Genomic DNA, 19,134 nt, shown 5'->3' on the forward strand with positions numbered 1-19,134 from the left:
AAGCTTGTGAATGAAGATTTTCATTCATGCAGCTCTTTTGATAGCTAATAGTGGTAAATCAAAAGCTGATCAAAAAAGTAACCCTTCTAATACTTGATATGATTTGCATATTTCACATTTTCAGATATGCATGTATGCATAATAATGTTGCCACGGTAAACATTTATCCAGGATTTGTCAGGTTGCAGGTGCTAGTACTTATTGCACCAAAGTGTAGCAGAATAAATTTGCAATTCCTGAAGAAATTGCAGTGTGAATGCTGTCCGCTGAATGAAGTCGCAAAGCATCGCTGAAGATGCTGAAATGCTAAATGAATGTAGCTGAAAAGCTGAAAGCTCAACTGCAGCATAATGCTGAGAACAAGTGAAAGTAAAACTGGAAGAATCGACTGTTGGAAAAGCTGAACAGCAAAGAATATGAGTAAAGCTAGTGGAAGTAGTAGTAGTAGTACAGGTAACAGTAGTACTAGCTGTAGTACTAGGAGTACAGTACTAGTAGTACTACAAACTGCAGGGGGTCCAACCAGCCAATCAGGAGCTGTTGCTAGCACAGAGAGCAGCAGAAGACTTTGCTGAAGATGAAGGTATGTAATTTGTTTGGATAAAGTTGAAAAACTGATCTGTTTTAAAAGTCCAAACTTTGTGGTTTTGGTCAAAAATTTCAGAGCCAAAATAAGAGTGAATGAGGGAGTTGAAGTGGTTTCCTGTTGCTTTGGGCCCGATAGTTCAAAAACCGTGAGTCTGACAGCTGAAATGCTTACATGCTCTTAAAGAGGACAAATTTCTCTACGTTTTGATGTATAAATTGTGTAGAAAAACTTGAATGTATGAATGTTAAAAGAGCTGAAGAGGGAAAATTGTTGAAGAAGCAGAAAGGCAGAGGAGCAGGTGATCGGTGACATCACTGATGACATCACCCACTCTAGGCAGCGCAATACACAACCATTATAAAATCTGAGAAGGAGCAAAAACGGCTTAAAACTAAAACTGCGATATTGTCAAAACCGTGAAAGATATCAAAAAGTATACGTTAACAGCTGAAGGTTTTGTGACCTGTTTAAAAGTCTCTAGCTGAAAGTATGAGGAAGCTATAACGTTTCAAAGTGGAGGATGTTGAAGAGGATTTGAACATTCCGCCCATAGACTTCAATGTTACAAAAAAAGCTGAATATTTTAAAAAGTTTAAAAGGTAAAACAAAAGCTGAACATTTTGATGTCTGAATGGTTTCTGTAGCACAAAGTATGCAGGTGTAGTTAAGTGCCGAAAAACGTACGGAAGAAGAAAAAGTCAGAGGGGGGCGGTGTAGCACGTGATCCTCACGCGTCTGCAGCTCCTAGCTAGTGTTAGCTGGAAGCTAACTGTTACCTGTTAACACCCAGAAAATGAAGAAAGTGTTTACCGCGGAAGAAATTTCCAACTGGTTCACCACGGGGACCACGTTTGCCAAAATCGAACTCACAGAGGGAGGTGTGGAGACTGAGAGACGTTTGGGTGAACAGTCGGAGAAAGAAACCAGGTGAGATGAACCGAGGCGAAGCTAACGGTAACCGCATGCTAGCTAACATAGCATCGTTGGCTCCCACCGGTTCTGGTAGGTTCAGAAAAAATATTCAAGGCTGCAGGTGTCACTTTCTTTATTGTAGCCACAAACCCTGACTGGTTAAACCCTGGTGCAGAGTTTAGTGAACATTTGGCTATGATAATTAACTGTATTTGGATAAAGCTGACTCATCTCAACAATTTAAGATTTCAAGAAAAGCCTTAAAGAGGTTTGTCCTATTAAAAGTATAATGTGGTTAACTATCCATCCATCCATTTGTTGAATGAAACCGTCTTTGAAGATCAGACAAAAAAATCCACAACACAATTTTTTTGTTGTTTTTTTTCAATTGCCTTTTCTTTATTTACTGTTAAATACTAGGTAGATTTCCCTCTTTAGTGCTCTAAAAGCAGTTCAAATAAAACCATCTGAGAGGGAAGCGTCACATTTTCAGCACGTGACAAGCAGTTATATAGACTGACAAGCTACAAAGGCTGGGACCCATTAGCCTAGATCACACATGTCCCCGCTACCTGACAATATACCTTTCAAATACATGCCCAGCTATACAAAGTCTAATTGATGTTTGTAACCAGGACTACAGAAAAGCAGTCAGTTCGTTTAATGGGGATTAAAAAAGAGCGGGTGACTAGCTCTAAACTAGTTAATCTAATGACAGTATTCAATACGCCGTCCACCTAGCCTAATGTCATCTTCATATTTTTGGTCACAAGTCATGATATATCTACAACTAATAGAAATAATCACGTTTTTTGCACCTCATCGCAGTGCTGTGGATGTGACAGCTTCTTTTTCTTGTGACCATAAGACCACAGACATTTTGAACATCGTGTCCTCTCACAGTGTAGTGCTGTATGCCCCTGCAGGCCTGAGAGGACCTGGATAGTAATAAGGAAGGCCCCAGTCCCTGTCACACCCTGCGAACGAACTAGAGTGCCGCATGACCCGGTCCACATATCCAGAGATTGTTGGGATCTCCTCCCTTGGGTGGTCTCCACAGCTGGGGACGGTGGGTGTGACAAAGCCCTGCTTCATTTTATAGCGGCTAGTCCAAGCCTCCATGGGTCGGAGCTGTGCTGTCTGCACTGAGAGGTCGTCGTCTTCATAATATTCCTTTTGGCTGAGGAAGTCACTCAGCACCTGCTTGAAGACAGACGCCAGCTCCCAGGGCCTTATGTTGTTAGTGGCAAGAACCTCACGAAACCTGTGGAGGGACGTGACCCATAGAGTTAATTAAACACTTGTTGCAAAGGATTTGCAGTCAAACAGTGTCAGTGTGCCACATTTTTAATTGGCAGTCTCTAATATATAATTCACCCATCACAAATTGTAAGACCCAAATGGTCTTCCAGCTGTTGAGTCTCTTGTAGTTTCAAGAATGACACATCTGGGACAACAGCTCAGATTTTGCAAAATGGTACAAACATTATAACACATTTCTAACTAAATATGTTATTCTTAGCTAATGTGGTTATGTAAGCACACAGTAGTGACCTAGTAGTGAGTTTGATGGGAAATGAGTAAGTAGGTCACAGCGTTCAGCCATGTAGAACAACTCCTCAGCCTTTTTTTTATCATTATGGCTAATATAGAGATGATGAGTAGAAACCCCTGCAGTGTGGCTTCACTCAGCCTTACAGGGCATCCTTCACCTTCACTTTTTCACACCCTACATTGCTGCCTCTGTGACAGTAACACATAATGGCTTTCTTGGCAGCCTGCCCTGCCTCCCTTTCCCTTTGGGCCCTCTCTGCTTTGCCTGCTGTCAGGCCTTGTGTTGATGCAGTAGCAGCTAGCCACTGTTGACAGCATAATAATGGGAGAATGGAGCAATGCATGGCCGCTACTAACACCTGGAGAGCACGGTGGCTGCGTGGATGGGTGGGATCTGGGCACACAAGAACTCCAGCTGGTGTAGCTCTGATGTGGGGATGAGAGTCCGTAACCTGGGGTACTTCTGAAACCAGTGCAGACCCAGGGAGCTGTGGGCCAGCCTGTGCTCCCGCTCCAACTCCCTCGCTAGCCGCTCACGTTCCTCCACATGCCACAGCAGCTCTCTGATCAACATGCGACTGGGCACGACCCCCGAGGTCTTCAGAGGTGCCGCTTCATCCTGAGCATGCACTCGTGTTTCATGGGACCATTTCATCCAGCTGAACAGGGGCATGGCAGTCACAGCACACGGTTCTGCAAAACTGATGAAACAAAAATTATTTGTAATTCTGTTGCACCTACAAATGACAAGATGGCCTTAGACCATGTGATTAACTTCACAAAAGCAGATAAACCAAATGGAAAAGTTATGGTGGAAAAAATAGAAATCAAATATGCATTCATAATGCTTCAGAATCAGCAAATGAATGCTTGTAAATGTTATTAAAAGAAATAAATTTAACCAATTGTCTGACAAAATCTTGCACCTGTACTGAAAATATTTTCAGCTTTAAAGACCATAATGAAAAATGTGTGTGAAAATTGCAACCTTGGTTTTGAGTGAGCAAATGTTCACTGTTGAGTGTGTAGCCCTATTATAATGAAACTGTTAAGGTTGACAGTGAAAGATGATCACCCCGTAACTAAGCTGATCTCTTGTCCTGCCTGATGGGTTCTCTGATTGCCTTCAGTTCAAGACAAACTCTGTGAGGGACGCTGTCCCAGGTGTGTGTATTTGGCTTTTATTCCAGACTGATGGGTTCTACACTGCTTCCACCTGGGATTCTGATGGATTATACAGCCTGCAGGGTCAGAGGTCAGCCTCCCCAAGCACAAACTGAAGACTATGTGTGGCTTCACTCATCATGAGGTTGCAAAACATTTGATTCCTGCTCCAAGTGCTCCAGAAATAATCATGTGCATGAAAAACATCAGGCTGAAAATTGAAAGGAAGGATCTGTACTTACAGGTGAAAACTGCACTGTTGAGATATTCAAAAACTAAGCAAAGTAGAGCTTTTCACAGAGTACAGCCTCCAGCTCCTTGTCTCCATGGGTCAGTCCATCTAAACTTCATTCATTCACGAGTCGCCGACTACGTCCCTTGGTTCAAATTCCATCAGAGGAGCACATCACTTGCGTATCTGCTGCAAACCTCCAATGTCTTGGATGTTGGAAGCGTTTGTCCTCTTTGTGATGTAGTTATTTTCTTTTTATTGTCCTTATCATCCCTCCCACTGCTCCTGTCATGCAGACTTTTTTCCAGGAGAGTTGGTCACACACTGCTAACTGACTAAGAGCTGTCACCTCTCCTCTCCTTTCACCCCACTCTCCTCTGTGCAGTGTGCAGCTTTGTTGTAAGGTCAGCTGCTTTGTAGCTTGCACGAAATGTGTGCATTGGAGAGAAAGGAAGAGGATGAGAGTGCATGTGTGCGCACGAGCCGTGGGTGTGTTGTGTTTGAGCTCCTCTTAGTACTGTCAGGGTTTGTGCCTGCTGTTGCGATAAAATCCTCCCCTCAGTAAGAGAGAGCGAGAGGCTAAGAGACAGCCGGGAATGCTCTCCCGGCTGTAGTGCTGTGGGCCTGGTCGAGCTGACCAGAGGGAAAACTGCTTTAACGCTCAGCATCTAACTTAAGTCTGTCTTTACCAGTACATGAAACTTTTTTTTTCATTAATTGCATGTTTCTCACCACAGTGCTCCATGGGACTTTGGCACTTGTGCTTTCTGAGATGAAACTAGCACGTTCAGTTCTTGAAGAAGAACAGTTTTGTAACCCACAACTTTACCTCATAGGGTTTTTTGTCCATATCGGGTTACTGTTACTTTAATAGGTTAACAGAGCTTCACAAGTAATAAACTACTTATAATTGCATAAACTTGGTTTCAGCCCACTGCAGGTTCCTCATGAAGGCAGCCAGAAAAATGTGACCTCTCAAAAACCAGAACTTGCAGGGAGTGAGTATTAACTTTGTGTTAGCTTTTTACTACCCCACATTATGTTCACTGACATAGTAAGATATACAGGAATCTGCCCTCTTCCCTAAACGGTTAAACTCTGTTTCTTGTGCATTTGATTCTGTATCCTCAGGTACTGCTCCTCCTCCACTTGCCAGCTACGAGTACCCCAGCTTGCCCATAACCAGAAACAGACAGGAGGTAAAATGTGCCGTTCGTACACCCCATACGCCCAACCACACGGCTTGATGGTCTGAAAGTGCACTCATTCTTTTGTAGTACCCTTTCTTTTGGCCATGTTAGGAGTTTTACTTACTGAAATTACCATTATGTCCCCAGGACACTGGTGCACTTAAGCTTTTACTGTGTTGCTCAAGATGAACTCAATGTTACTTTGATGAACAACTTTAAATTTACTGTTCTAAAATTGTCTGTTGCCTAATAAAGAGTAGTGTGTGTATATTTTAGGAACTCAAGCTGTCATTTAAGCAGCACTTTCTTAATGCAGATTATAAAGTGTGGACGTCCGGTTACAAATCAGCTTAGCACATCCATCTGCTCTACAATTTCATAACTTATTTTTATATTTCTTTTTTATCTCAGTGATATGGTACAAATGGTCAAATGGGGTTTTAACTGTGCACATGTGTCTGCATGTGTGTGTGTGTGCCTGCTTCTAGCTGATTTCTCTTGTAGAAAACAACTCGGTAGTGATCATTCGAGGAGCCACAGGCAGCGGCAAGACCACCCAGCTGCCACAGTACATTCTGGACCACTACAATGAGAAAAATGCCTCATGCAAAATTGTGGTCACCCAACCACGCAAAATTGGGGCCACCAGTATTGCCCGATGGGTTGCCACACAGCGGAAATGTACCCTGGGCAGTCTGGTGGGATATCAGGTTGGTGCAACATTTTGACAAAAATGTTTTTTTTAATAAAAAGGCGAGAGAGAAAAAGAGAGCGAGTTGTGCAGAAGTCACACAGAAGCAGTGACACTGTACTGACTGAGCATTAACCTGCAGTGATTCACCTTCGTTAAGAATGTGCAATAAAAGCACTCATTGCACCACTCACTGCTTAAAAAGAGTGTTTGTATGCATGTGTTAACAAGCTCTTGTGTGTGCTTTGTTGCCAGGATGGCTGGCTGTTGTGCAGAGTTCTGAAACAGCACGTCTAATAATAACTGTTGTCTCCTCCGCTTGGTGCAGACCTCTGGAGCTGAGGATGATGTCACTGACAGTGGGAGCAAAGATGAACAGTTAGATAAACAGCATAACCTGAATGTTCTCTATTTGCGTACCTCAAAGTTGCTTATTAATTTTTGTCTTCAGCCCATGTGATCTCCATTTGCTGCAAGAAGAGAGCTCTTTCCCGTTTCCATTTTTCATCTCAGTTTGCAGTCAGTGAATGAAAAGTTCTTTTATATTCAGAGTTGAGTTGGTGAACCAAAAAGTATTTCCCTGAGGTCTGACACTGGGTAGCAATAGATTTTATTACAGGTCACTGGTATTTTCTCCAAGACCAACCAGATGTAGTCATGTTGGCATGCAGACATTACTTTTTAAGACACTGGGAAAAATTGAGGCCTAAAGCTACTGTAGAGGAAGCATACTCTGGCTTCACCTTTTCACCTTTCTGAGGCAGTAGAGTAATAAATAACCTTATCGACAGAAACTGTTGTTGTTTACAGGTGACAGCAGTCTCAGATTGTTATCCTCTTGCAGAGTAAGACAACAACAAACCGATGCCCCCCACAAATGGATTTTAGTTACTGTCAAGCTGATACCTTTATAGATGTAAAACTGCAGAGCTATCTCCTCGTTGAACAGTAGAGCAATTAAACTAACACATCCCAAGTCCCCAGTGAGAGGGTGAAATAAAATAGTGTGTGTTGTTGTCCAGATTAAAGAGTAAAGCTTTTCATATTTGTGTTTCAGGTTGGACTGGAGAAGATGGCTACTGAGCACACGCGGCTAATCTACATGACTACAGGAGTGCTGCTGCAAAAACTGGTTTCTGCCAAGTGCCTCACAGAGTACTCCCACATTTTTGTAGATGAGGTGCATAAACATGAGGCAGATCGTTTTCTCAGAGTACACGTCGCTCTTAACTGATACCTTAAAATTAGTGTGTGGATTTTGCTGTAGTTTCACCAATATTATGATGCTGCAGAGACACAATTTCAGTTCAGTTTCAGGTTTTATGTGGTCTGTGATCTATCTCTTCACTATTTGGTCCAAATTTAGCCATTTAACTACTCTGCCTTTGCCCAAGGTTCATGAGCGCTCTGAGGAGATGGACTTTCTCCTGCTGGTTTTGAGAAAACTTCTTCACTCTAACTCTCGTTATGTCAAGGTAATTGCAAGATCAAACAGAAATCCCTCCTCTGTCTCTGCTTGAGTTTAACTTTCAATCACAGGTCCCATGTTTTTTCAGATCATCCTTATGTCAGCCACCATCAACTGCAGAGAGCTTGCTGAGTACTTCGGCACCCCAATTTGTGGCAAAATGAACCCAGCCTATGTGTTTGAAGTGGAAGGGGTGCCCTATGCCATTGAGGAGTTTTATCTGGACGACCTCTACGAACTGTTTCCATACAGGGTAAGATGATGGTAAAAGATGGCTTATGCTACTGTTCTCTGCATCGAAGCCAAATAGTTGATGTGTGAATTTTGTGTCTGTTTATCAGGTTGATTTGCCTCATACAGATGACCCGCACATTTCAGCAGAGATGTACAATCTTGCCATCAGTCTCATCCAGAGCTTTGGTGAGATGGAGGGCAAAGATTCCAGGTGAGGCTTCAGTATTTTAACACACTTGACAAATGGGCAGACCCATAAGGTAATTACCATGTGTGTTGTGACTGAGCAGCAAAGCAGAGAAAGGAGGTAGCATGACATCTACAGAGCAGGACAGTGTGCTTGTTTTCCTTCCTGGTATACACGAGATAAGCTACATGCAGGAGGCCTTGTCCAAGCTGGTCCACAAAAGGTGAGCTGATCAATTCTTAATGTAAGTAGTTGTAGTTAATACCTTTTTGTCTCCCTTGTTTATTTTGTGTGCTTCTGTTGTTCAGACTGCAGGTATATCTTCTCCATTCCAGTGTTACTCTGGAGGAGCAATACGGTGTGTTTCTGTCCCCTGTCCCTGGATACAGGAAGGTAAAAACCATTTATCATATTCTGTCTCATGTGTTCTTAGTAGTTGCTGCGCTGACGATCTCATCACATTAACAACAGGTCATCCTTTCCACCAACATTGCTGAGAGTTCGGTGACTGTTCCAGACGTCAAATATGGTTGGTTGTTCTTTTCCTCAACGTGATTTAATATCTGATCTTAATTTTTGGTTCATGATGAAGTTTTCTGAAATGTACGGGTTTTGCTGCTTTGTCGTCATAGTGATTGACTTCTGCCTGGCCCGTCACATGGTCTGTGACAAAGATACCAATTACCAGTCTCTACGTCTCACCTGGGCATCCAAAACCAACTGCAACCAGCGTCGAGGTACAATACTTGCAGCACAGAACTTGACCACTAGAGTGTAATTATCTTTTTTAGTTTTGTCCTTACATTTATTTCCGTTCTCTCTCTCTCTCTCAGGTAGGGCAGGTCGAGTGTCTAAGGGTTACTGTTACCGTCTTGTCACCAAAGAGTTCTGGAGGAATGAAATGCCAGACTACATGACACCTGAGATGCTTGTAAGACAATGTGCAGACGGCGAGATTTTTTTTTTTTTTTAGCACTGTCGAATAAGGGTTAAAGCAAACAATCCAATCTTGTACTTTTACCCTGCCTCTCAGGTTGCCCCATTGGCCACCATCTTGTTGAAGGTGAAGCTGCTGGATATGGGAGATCCCCGCTCCCTCCTTTCCACAGCACTCTCACCCCCCGACCGTGGTGACATAGTGAGGACAGTTCTCCAACTTAAAGAGGTAAATAAGTGCACATGGATGATTCCTGTCCGAGAGAGCTATTATTGTCGAGTCGAGCATGTATGAATGTGTGGCTGTAATGATGTATTTGGGCGGGCAGCTGACCACCTAGCTCTGTCACAGAGTATTAGACCAGGAGTTCTCTGACAGGAGCTTTGCGTCAGCCAGCGTTAGCATCGCAAGTCTTCTAGCAGAGAAAGAGAGAGTAATGAAAGGGCAGTGCTGTGTCATTATAAAGTAGGTTTGAGTGGGGAAAAGAAAGTGGAACAATGGTATGTTTATTGTGGTTTCTTTCTATTGACAAAATCCAAAGATTTTGAGTTTATACTATCTTTCTAAAATCAGGAAATTTAAATACATAGATAAAACTACATCAAAGCAAGTGCAGTAAATAAATACAAGACAAAAGTAAAAGTGGTTTTAGTAGCAAATGTTATAAAGAGGTATAAATAAAGCATGTTGTCTTGACACTAGCTGGGTGTTGCACTCTGTAGATGGGCGCCTTATCTGTGAAAAGTGATGGCAGGGGTCAAAATGAGGATGGTGAGCTGACGTTCCTGGGCCTAGTGCTGGCCCACTTGCCCGTGGACCTGTACGTAGGGAAGATGGTTGTCCTGGGTCACGTCTTTGGCTGCCTGGATGAGTGCCTCATCATAGGTCTGTCTGTCATAATAATAATAATAATAATAATAATAATAATTACTGGAGTAGACATCAGCTACTGTACATGTTTGCAGTTGAAGAGACATGGCTTTATCTGCACTCTTGGTATGTGTGCATATGTGTTTTTGTGGGCTGTTTGCACAAACTACTAAAACAATTACTTCTATCCTCAGCTGCCTCACACTCTCTGAAGAGTTTCTTTGCCATACCATCCATGCAGCAGCTTGCCGGCCACAGGTGAGTCACATCCAGTAGCTTCCACTGATCTGAGCTCACAGACTGTCAGTGTGGATCATTTTTGTGTCCCCTCAAAAGTGGCACAATATATGTGGAGTATACATGAAGGCCTGGCCTCTCTGTTGACTATTGACTCACTTTGACATCTTTAGTCCCTTCACAGTCTTGTGTGGCCAATGAAATGCCCTGTAGGAGAAAACAGATGCTGGCAGTCCAAACATAACACAAATGTCAAAACAAAATGAACAGAGAGTGTTTGTCATTGAAAAGTATTTTCAAAGTATTCCGTCATAGCATGTGCAGATATACACTGTTCTTCTTAAATGTGGTTTCCCCAGAAGATATTTGTATGTTTTGGAAAATCACAGCACCAATAGTTTTTCTGCAGTTTCAAACTTGCAACATGTCCTAATCAGCCCACTTGCAGGCCAGAAACAGATATTGGTTGTGCTTGTTGCACATTTTTTCTTTGTGCACTGAATGATATTTGTTATTCCAGGAGCAAGCTGGCCTTTGCCCGTGGCACACAAAGTGATTCCATTGCTTTTGTTAATGCCTTCAAGGTACTGTGTTTGATGCCATGTCAACAACAACTTGTGGTGGTCACTGTATTCACATATTTGCCTGATGTCTGCTGTTTTTAAAACCCTTTTCTATTGTCTCTTACTGTTAGGCATGGCGCTCATCTAAAAAGAAAGGACAGCTGAGACACCCAAAGGTGAACAAAATAACAGAAAAACATTAGCTCAGGGAAGAAAACACACTTAAGAGTCTGTACAGGCTCCTGACATTTGCAGTTGTTCATTCAAAATTATTTTCAATGAATTAACGCAGCACTGCATGGACGACATTTAGCACAACAATGTAGCTTACAGAGCAGCTGCCAAGTGGAAGTAAATGACCCGAGTGTTGTTCCTATTTAGATGTTTATTCAATTTCTCTTCAGTTGGAGAAAAATCTGTCTGTCTGTGTTAAACACTTCAACTGTTCACTAAAACTTTTGTTTGGTCATTAACAGTCAGTGCAGTACTCTTTTCTCACCTGTATTTTTTTTTGTAAGTTTCCTTTGTCTTTGCTGCTTTCTCCTCTTAGGATGAGTTGGACTGGGGAAAAGAGAACTTCATTCAGATCAAGAGGATCAGGGAGGTACAGAGATGAAGCAGAGAGCTCGGTCACATGAGTTCATTACGACACTTTATAGGATGTCTTTGCTGTCACAGTATAGCAGTCATGTGTTACTAAGACTGGAACTTGCTCTTGCTCTTTTTGTTTCAGAGGCTTTGCTGAAGTTGGTACAGTCTTTAAATAAGTCATCTTTATAATGCTGTCAGTAGCAGTTGTGCAGCCAACCTGAAATATTTCCTACATTTTTAAGTTCAGTCTTAATCGAAATAATGTAGTTTAAACAATATCAATGCGCTAACCTATAGTTAGTTTTTGGACTTGAAGCTCAATAACAGTTGATAGTTGACTGATTTCACATGTATTGGTAAACATGTCAATTTACAGTCTAATATTTTGAAATTGAGCTCAGTTGTAAGATATTGTGGCTCAGACATCCTCAGCAGTAAGTCACTGTCCAGGTTGCAGATCTGTACGAGGACCTGAAGAAGCGAGTCTCCCAGTTCAACATGCATGTGCCAGAGAACCCTCAACCCTCAGATTACACCAGCACTCACTGGCAGAGGTTCATTGTCCAGGTTAGAGTCAGTGCTGCTTAATGTGGGACGTATATTACATACACACTCTCCGAGGTCCAAGTGAGGCCAAGAGTGCGCGCTGCACACCTTCACTGTCAATAACTATTCAGTCGCTGAATATACAACGGTATATAGGCTGACCCTCTCTCTGTCTTAGGTGGTCATTGCTGGTGCTTACTACCCTAATTACTTTGTCCAAGGGGAAATGGATGAAAACCTGGCCTCCAGAGAGTTAAGTGGACTCAACCCCAGAACAACAGTGACGGTACGACCCGTAGTGTTGGGAGCTAAAAATTGATTACTGGTTAAAGTGTAATGGCCATCAAAACCCCTACGTGGCTGCTAGTGTGGCCAGAGGCTTTTAGACTAGGAAGTACTGTACTTAGATATAGGAAGTAGAGGTTTCTTAAAGGTAACATCAGACAATGCGTTGTTTTCAGGTGAGGAACCTCCCTCCGTACAGTTTCCTGTACTACAAGCAGCTTCAGTCTCTGTTCCGTCTGTGTGGTCAGGTCAAAACCATCTCCTTTGAGAGCTCAAGGTACTGGGTGCTGTTGTTCTTTGTTTCCTGCCCAACCATTTTATTTAAAGAACCTTGAAATGTGCAGACTTGTAATTGCCTGACTGTATGTGTGTGTGTGTTTGTTCAGAGCATATGTGGAGTTCCACAGGACATCCCAAGACTCAGGGGTTCTGCCTGAGGTGTCCCTTGCACTGCACAGTGCTCAGATGGCGCTCTCTGTCTACCCCATTGAACACATAGAAATGTGTGCTGGGAACAGACACATAACTCACTTGAAATATTCAAGGTACGTCTTTATTCGTGCATTATGGAGGCCTCCTATAGTTCTTTCCCTGTTTGGATGAAATCAGTTGCTTTGGCTGTGTCTGTCTTTTGAGGGCTGAAAAGTCTCATTCTTGACCTTGTTTTTGGGAACCCCCTTGCACCACTGGCTGTACTGGTCAGTGCCCCTGCACTGAGCCTTAATGTAATCTGACATCCCCGCACTCTGCATGACTCTCTGCAGCTCTCACTTGGAGCTCAGAGAGGGAAGGTTTTAGGCAGAGATAACACCAGCTTCTTCTTACCTCCCTCTGGGAGGTGTGGAATGGGGTGACATTGCACATTATTAGCTATTCAACAACAATACAGCTCACTGTTTGTTCTCACTGAATACTTTTCTTAAACAGCGATAGTTCCACTTGCCTAAAACTCTAAAGCATGTTTTTACTAGGTTTTATTTGGCATATTTTTTAATGTTCCATCCAAAGCAAAGGGACTGAGGCCATGTTGACAAGCATCTACCTTGCTGATGTACTCTGTTAGCATGACACAGAGGCTCTGTCCCAATACTCAGACTTGCAGTCTTGTTTCATTAATAATTCTTGGAAAAGTTAGTACAAGTAAACAGCAGCAATAACCACATGTTGCTCACATGCTGAGTGCAGTGAAAATGAATGTGCACATAACATTTCTATTTGTGCTGTTGCTGTGCAGGTTGATTGTAGACTTCCAGAACCAGTCTGTCTGCCCCGTAGGAGTGGTGAACAGCACCATTGACCCAGACAAGCTACCCCCCAACCGCTTCTTTGTGGTCAACATTACAGAGGTCAGTCTTAAATCCAATAATTTTAATTTTAGGCCTTAAAATGAATACGATTTTGACTCTAAAAAATTTATTTGATTATGAAGTTAACATTACTTTTGTAAGTTGCATTAACTTTTGTTTTAAGGAAAAATTTGTATTGATCACATTGTGGCTAGACTACAACATGAAACCAACATGGAATCAAAAATAATAATGCAAAACTAGTGTGTCGTTATGTACTGGTGTGCTAACACGGTGTCTCCTTTCATCAAAAAAATGTCTACGTCTTGAAGTAATGAGTTAAAATTGTTTGTGGTAACATAACTTTTATCTAATGTGGCTAAGTGCAATTTCAACAAGCTCTGGCGCAAAAACCGCTCATTTAGCGCTTGGTTAAAGCCTGACAAAAATAACACATTTGAAACCTGCTGCACCTTATGCAAGAGACTGTCTTGAATTAGGAACTTTGGTTAAAAAGTCATCAGCAAATGCCTGCCATCAGCCAGTATTGTTCAGCACGACCCACTCTGAATTAACAATGTTAACACCTGAGTGTTGCTGGAGTGTTTGAAAGTGGAGGTGCTCTGCAGTTTTTTGCCTGTGTGGATGTGAAATAATGGTCTTTAAAAAGCTCTTAAATAATTTAAAATTTAACTTGTATCCTGTCGCAACTCTGATCTCTGCTGTAGGTGGTGGAGGTGGGTCATTTCTGGGGCTTCCAGGCAGATGAAGCCAGTTTGGAGAAGCAGCGCCATCTGACAGCAGAGATCAACAAGCGTACCCTGCATCCTGTAACAGTGTCGCTCTATCCCAACCTGCTGTGTCTGGCTCCTTACTCTGAGAATAACGACGAGAGCATGTACTACCGCGCTGTGATCCTGCACATGCGTGGCAATACAGTGGAGGTGAATATCACTCATACACTGCAGCTCTCTGGTCAGCTTGCAGTGTGTCCATTCAGTTTCCTCATAAATCACTTCTCTCCTGTTAGATTTTTTCCCAGCAACTCTCCCCTCTATAATTATGGCATTGTAGAAGAAAAAGAATTTGCCAGTGCATTATGTGGGTAATGTACATTTACTGTTATTAATTAGGGAAGTGAAGCTTATTTTAGCTAAATGACTAATTTCTTTATTTTGTTGGAGAAGGGTTTCCTCTTTCAGACATGCAGAATGTTGATATGATGTTACAGCTGATGAAGTAGGGTTGTTAACATTTTTATTCCATGAATGTATTGAAGTACACAGACAACCAAATGCACCACATTCTATAGTTAATTATCTTAATTTCTAAACAAAATCTGTCTAAAGCCATTGTGATCAGCCAGATGTCAGGATTTAAATGGTGTCTGTAATTTTGTAGTAACACAGAGAAGTGACCATTTTATATTTGAAAAAACAAATCTGAAAGACTAAACATTCAGATCAACTTTCAGAACAATCTGAATACCCCTACATATCAAAGGGGTGGTAATATTGAGCTATTCAGGCTCATTAGTTTTAAAACTGACTTCAGTGCCAACTTCTGACTCTAATGTAGAATAGACCATGGGGAAATCATACTCATCAAGAGAATATGATAGCAGCTGCAGGATGTGTTGTTGTCCTGCAGGTGTTCTTCTTGGACTTCGGCAACACAGCGGTAGTTGCCTGCAGCAGCCTCAGGGAGCTCCCCTCCGACCTCCATTCTCACCTGTTCCAGGTAGCAATGTTATGAGTGGCACCATCGGAGAGACTTCATGCATGCTTACCTGTTGCACTATTCTCACAAACACAAACTCTCTGCCTGTGATCTCAGGCTCAGGAGTTCAAAGTTACTGGAATGCATCCTTCAGCCCAGTCCATCATCATGGGGAACCAGTGGAGCAGCCGAGCCCGCGACCGTTTCATCTCACTGTTGAAGGGCCGGTCACTCATTGTGTCGCTGTACTCCATCCTGCATGGTGTCATGCGTGTGCAGCTGCTCATCAACACTGAGACGGCAAACACCAGCGTGGTAGACATCTTGGTGGAAGAAGGGCATGCTGTGAAGGCCGAGGAGAGCTTCGATTCCAAGGTGGCACAACAGTTGGGAGCTCAGTTTGTTCCATATGAAATTTTTTAGGCAGCGTGCAGCTAAAAAATAAGTCAATCATAACATGCCCTACTTTGGACTTAAGCTGACTGTAAAGCACTACAAGAAACCCTGATGTGCTGAGACAAAACTTAATTGAGTTTAAGGAAAAGAACTTTGGCCGTCTTAGCCCAGATTCAGGAAGACACACCAATGCTGTGAGCACTTCAAAATCTAGATGTCTTATATTTGTGTGCCCTTGCAGCAAAACCACGAGACATTGATGTCTCTGTACAGTGACCTGGAAGCAGGTAAGTATGTCCCCAATGCTGCCAGCAGCTCCTGGAATGATCGCAAGAAAGAGGATAAGCAGCTCATTGACGACCTGCTTGCCCGCTTTTCCAAGAGCAGCCAGCCCTATTCCAAGACAAAGGCAAGATACACTGCAGCTTAGAGATCAGCTTCATATTTGTACTAAAATCTAAAAAACAGTAAGATCACTTTTGATTGCACAGCACTTCTGAAAAACAATGCTACAAAGTACACATCTAAAGAAATACAGCAGCAATTACTAAAAGAAGTAAAATAATTACAGTTAATTAAGAGGATTTAAGATTAAAATGGGTCTTGGGGAAGGTTGTAAAATAGGACACAGACTTTGAGTGTCTGAGATGCTGATATTTTGGTGTTGGGTGAATGATGGCGTCACTTCTGAACTGTCTGCTCTCAGTTTGTCCAGCAGATGGAGCCATTTCAGTGGCTCTAGTTCATGTGTTGTGTTCACTCTGAGACACACCCATTATAGCAGAGCTGTAATGATACAGCGACCACAGCTGTGAATCACAATAACCGGTGGTCACATCATGTGTCTGACTGCAGCCTCCCTTCTAACACCACAGGTTCATCTGCATGGACCAAGCAGTCCTTACAAGATAAACTTCCACAGCTTGAACCACAAGACCCACTACAAGTAAGCAGTACATACACAAAGGTCAAATTAAACTTCCAGACCACGGCTGTCCCCCCTCAGTGCTTTTGAATGTGTCCTCCTGCAGGACTGTGTCTGTAGAGAGGAGCAGCGTTAACTCCTTGGCCCTGAATGAAAATGCTCACTACAAACATCAGAGGATGCTGGTGGCTGGGACTGTGTCAGTCAACTCCACAGGTAACCGATATAGCTCACGCACTCATCGGCATGCATTGACCCCTCAAAGCTCCACTAATCAGTATGTTAATATAAAGAATGGGTCAATGATGATATGTGTTGTTTTGAAGTGAGGAACACAAACAGTGGACCATCTAGAAGGCTGAAGGCCCAGATATCTAGTCAGTAGTTGGTATGGATATCGGAGATATATTTGTCAGGTGGCCAACTGAATGTTAATGTAGTACAATCTGTGCAATGGCTGAATAAATATGGGTTGGAAACATAGTTGAGAGGCAGTGCAGAATAAAAAAAACGTTGCCTTGAATGTGGAAATGTGCAACAACTTTTCTAAGGCTCTATTATGTTAGGACTGTTCAGCTTGTTCTTTTTTCAAATGTCTAAATCAACAATTGCGGCTTTAAACACGTGGTTGTGTTGCAGGGACACGGATTCTTCTGAGAGATACCTCCATCATGCCAGAGATCCCCGGACTGCCGGCACTTGTCACCATGCTGTTCACACCCATCATGGAGTTACGGTTAGTCAGACACACAGACTTAATCATGTCTCATGTATATATGCACCTTTTAAGGGCAACTAAGCGAAAAACCCACGTTGACATATTTTCCCCCATTTTTTTTGTAGCACTAACGAAGAGCGGACCTGCTACACCGGTGCCCTCTGTGGCTTGGGCTGGAATGATCAAACACAGGAGAGCATCCTACCTGAGCATGACATCGAACTCGCCTTCGACGTCAAGTTTGATGTTGAAGACATCACTGAGGTAGCAGCCTCTGCAGTGATGAAGACGGCATGAATACAGATTAGTTTTCTCAGATCCTCTCACTCATTGGTCACATCTTGGCGTTTGACAGGAGATTCATACTGTGTCTCCTCAAGAGTTGAATTATTTTAACTGTTTTCACCTAAACGTTGTTTCTTTTTTTATTTAATCCTTGTGATGTTGGGTGTGTTGATCTACAGCACTAGGCCTTGTTTCTATTGCTTTGATGTTGGTATTACATAATGTTGCACAGAGTGTTGTAGGGATGACGTCTTTTAGTTGTCCTACCTGGAAGTTAGCATCACTCTTGTTCCCTTAGCAAAAAACTAATGGGATTTTTGCTTTGGATTTTGGATTATTGCAGAAAATAATTACAACTATAAAGCCATGAATTGATTAATCTACAAGTTGGAAAGTTAGAGTTGGAATAATTTGCAAGTGAGTGAGTATAAACACAACTAGAGGCTGTAAAGGCAGACTAGTTGGTATAGATGAGTTTATGTGTCCAGATTAATGTCACTGTCAACATCAATAGTATCATTTAGTCAGTTCTTAGTAACGTAACATGTAAAAGCTTCAAAATTCAAGAGTTATAGACGTGTTTTATGTCATAACAAACGTGACATCCTCTGAAGCATGTGTCAACCACAGATCTTATTTCAGGTGTCAAACCAAAAATCTGTTCAATAAAACCCCCATCAACTTTGAGACGAGGGAACCTGAAGAGCAAAAATGCAAACATTTCTGGTTTTAGGACTCGTTCTTGCAGCACTCTATTTTCTTTTGTGTATTAGTGAATAGCTCTGGGTTTTCTTTCTTTTTCAGATAAATGCTTTGCGAGTGGCTATAAACCGTCTGGCGTGTGAAGGGCCCGGTGGCACCTGGCATCTGAGCCCCGACAGGATCAGCCAGCTGCAGGAAGACTGCCGGGACCGCCTCACAAGGTCAACAACACACACCCCCAGAGATTGGTGACGAGTTTAAAGTTCAGTGGGTATGCAATTATTGATCTGGTTTAAATTATGTAATGCAGACTGTTCACCAAGTCACCGCCAAGGGAAGCTGTCACTCCTGTGTACTACGAGAAACTTGAGAAATGGAACCAGGTATGGCACACGATGAGGCTCCTGCATTGATTAATACATTTTGATTGATACATTTTATTTATTATCATTAGTCCTGCCACATGCTGTTTAGTTTAAAGTGTGTATTGAACCTGCAGGTGGATCCTGCTTTGAAGATGGATATTGTCATGCCTGGCGGTGGAAAAACCAGAGGTGCCCTCTTCCAGCTGCATCCTGTCACTCTCCTCAACAGCTAAGAAGCCACTGAACATGTATTTGTGTTGAGGTGGAACTGATTATAATGTTGTACTGTGAGCAGTTGGCCTGAATTTTAATTTATGTTCAGAGGAGTATATTTTATGTTAAGTTCAAATGGAACTGTAGCTTTCAGCAGCACAGCAAAATCCTCTTTTCTTTAATGTTTTCAGCCATCACTGGAGTAGTTGGTACCCAAAGAAGTAAGTAAGTGGCTGCTAATAAGAAATGTAAAGGTTTATTAATGAGAGTCATCC

General features: G+C 42.4%; 2 protein-coding genes across 2 annotated transcripts; one reads left to right on the top strand and one right to left on the bottom strand.

Annotated features, from left to right (window-relative positions):
* The first annotated feature begins 1,382 nt into the window (after positions 1 to 1,382).
* On the top strand, positions 1,383 to 18,957 carry tdrd9 (tudor domain containing 9). The gene is made up of 35 exons (XM_070842742.1): positions 1,383 to 1,516; positions 5,382 to 5,449; positions 5,583 to 5,650; positions 6,130 to 6,351; positions 7,390 to 7,512; positions 7,727 to 7,807; positions 7,889 to 8,053; positions 8,142 to 8,245; positions 8,325 to 8,444; positions 8,530 to 8,614; positions 8,693 to 8,750; positions 8,854 to 8,958; positions 9,055 to 9,152; positions 9,255 to 9,386; positions 9,881 to 10,043; positions 10,223 to 10,286; positions 10,786 to 10,849; positions 10,960 to 11,004; positions 11,379 to 11,432; positions 11,870 to 11,986; positions 12,144 to 12,251; positions 12,427 to 12,527; positions 12,637 to 12,795; positions 13,485 to 13,596; positions 14,265 to 14,480; positions 15,187 to 15,276; positions 15,373 to 15,630; positions 15,893 to 16,060; positions 16,527 to 16,597; positions 16,683 to 16,792; positions 17,216 to 17,312; positions 17,420 to 17,558; positions 18,384 to 18,502; positions 18,592 to 18,664; positions 18,781 to 18,957. Exons 1-35 carry the CDS (start codon positions 1,383 to 1,385, stop codon positions 18,877 to 18,879), a joined length of 3,990 nt encoding a protein of 1,329 aa, XP_070698843.1. The 3' UTR covers positions 18,880 to 18,957.
* rd3l (RD3 like) lies at positions 2,399 to 3,728 on the bottom strand. The gene is made up of 2 exons (XM_070842743.1): positions 3,415 to 3,728; positions 2,399 to 2,765 (listed from the first exon to the last, which is right to left on the bottom strand). Exons 1-2 carry the CDS (start codon positions 3,726 to 3,728, stop codon positions 2,399 to 2,401), a joined length of 681 nt encoding a protein of 226 aa, XP_070698844.1.
* Positions 18,958 to 19,134: the final 177 nt, after the last annotated feature.

Source organism: Pempheris klunzingeri, chromosome 13 (assembly GCF_042242105.1).
Source record: "Pempheris klunzingeri isolate RE-2024b chromosome 13, fPemKlu1.hap1, whole genome shotgun sequence".
Lineage (NCBI taxonomy): Eukaryota > Metazoa > Chordata > Actinopteri > Acropomatiformes > Pempheridae > Pempheris > Pempheris klunzingeri.

Excerpts from the sequence above, each read along its gene's own strand:
- rd3l (XM_070842743.1), bottom strand. The coding sequence starts at position 3,728 with ATGCCCCTGTTCAGCTGGATGAAATGGTCCCATGAAACACGAGTGCAT. Across the intron at positions 2,766-3,414 it reads GCAGCCACCGTGCTCTCCAG|GTTTCGTGAGGTTCTTGCCA; the intron begins GTGTTAGTAGCG and ends GTCCCTCCACAG.
- tdrd9 (XM_070842742.1), top strand. The coding sequence starts at position 1,383 with ATGAAGAAAGTGTTTACCGCGGAAGAAATTTCCAACTGGTTCACCACG. Across the intron at positions 10,287-10,785 it reads CAGCAGCTTGCCGGCCACAG|GAGCAAGCTGGCCTTTGCCC; the intron begins GTGAGTCACATC and ends TTGTTATTCCAG. Across the intron at positions 11,005-11,378 it reads GACAGCTGAGACACCCAAAG|GATGAGTTGGACTGGGGAAA; the intron begins GTGAACAAAATA and ends TTCTCCTCTTAG.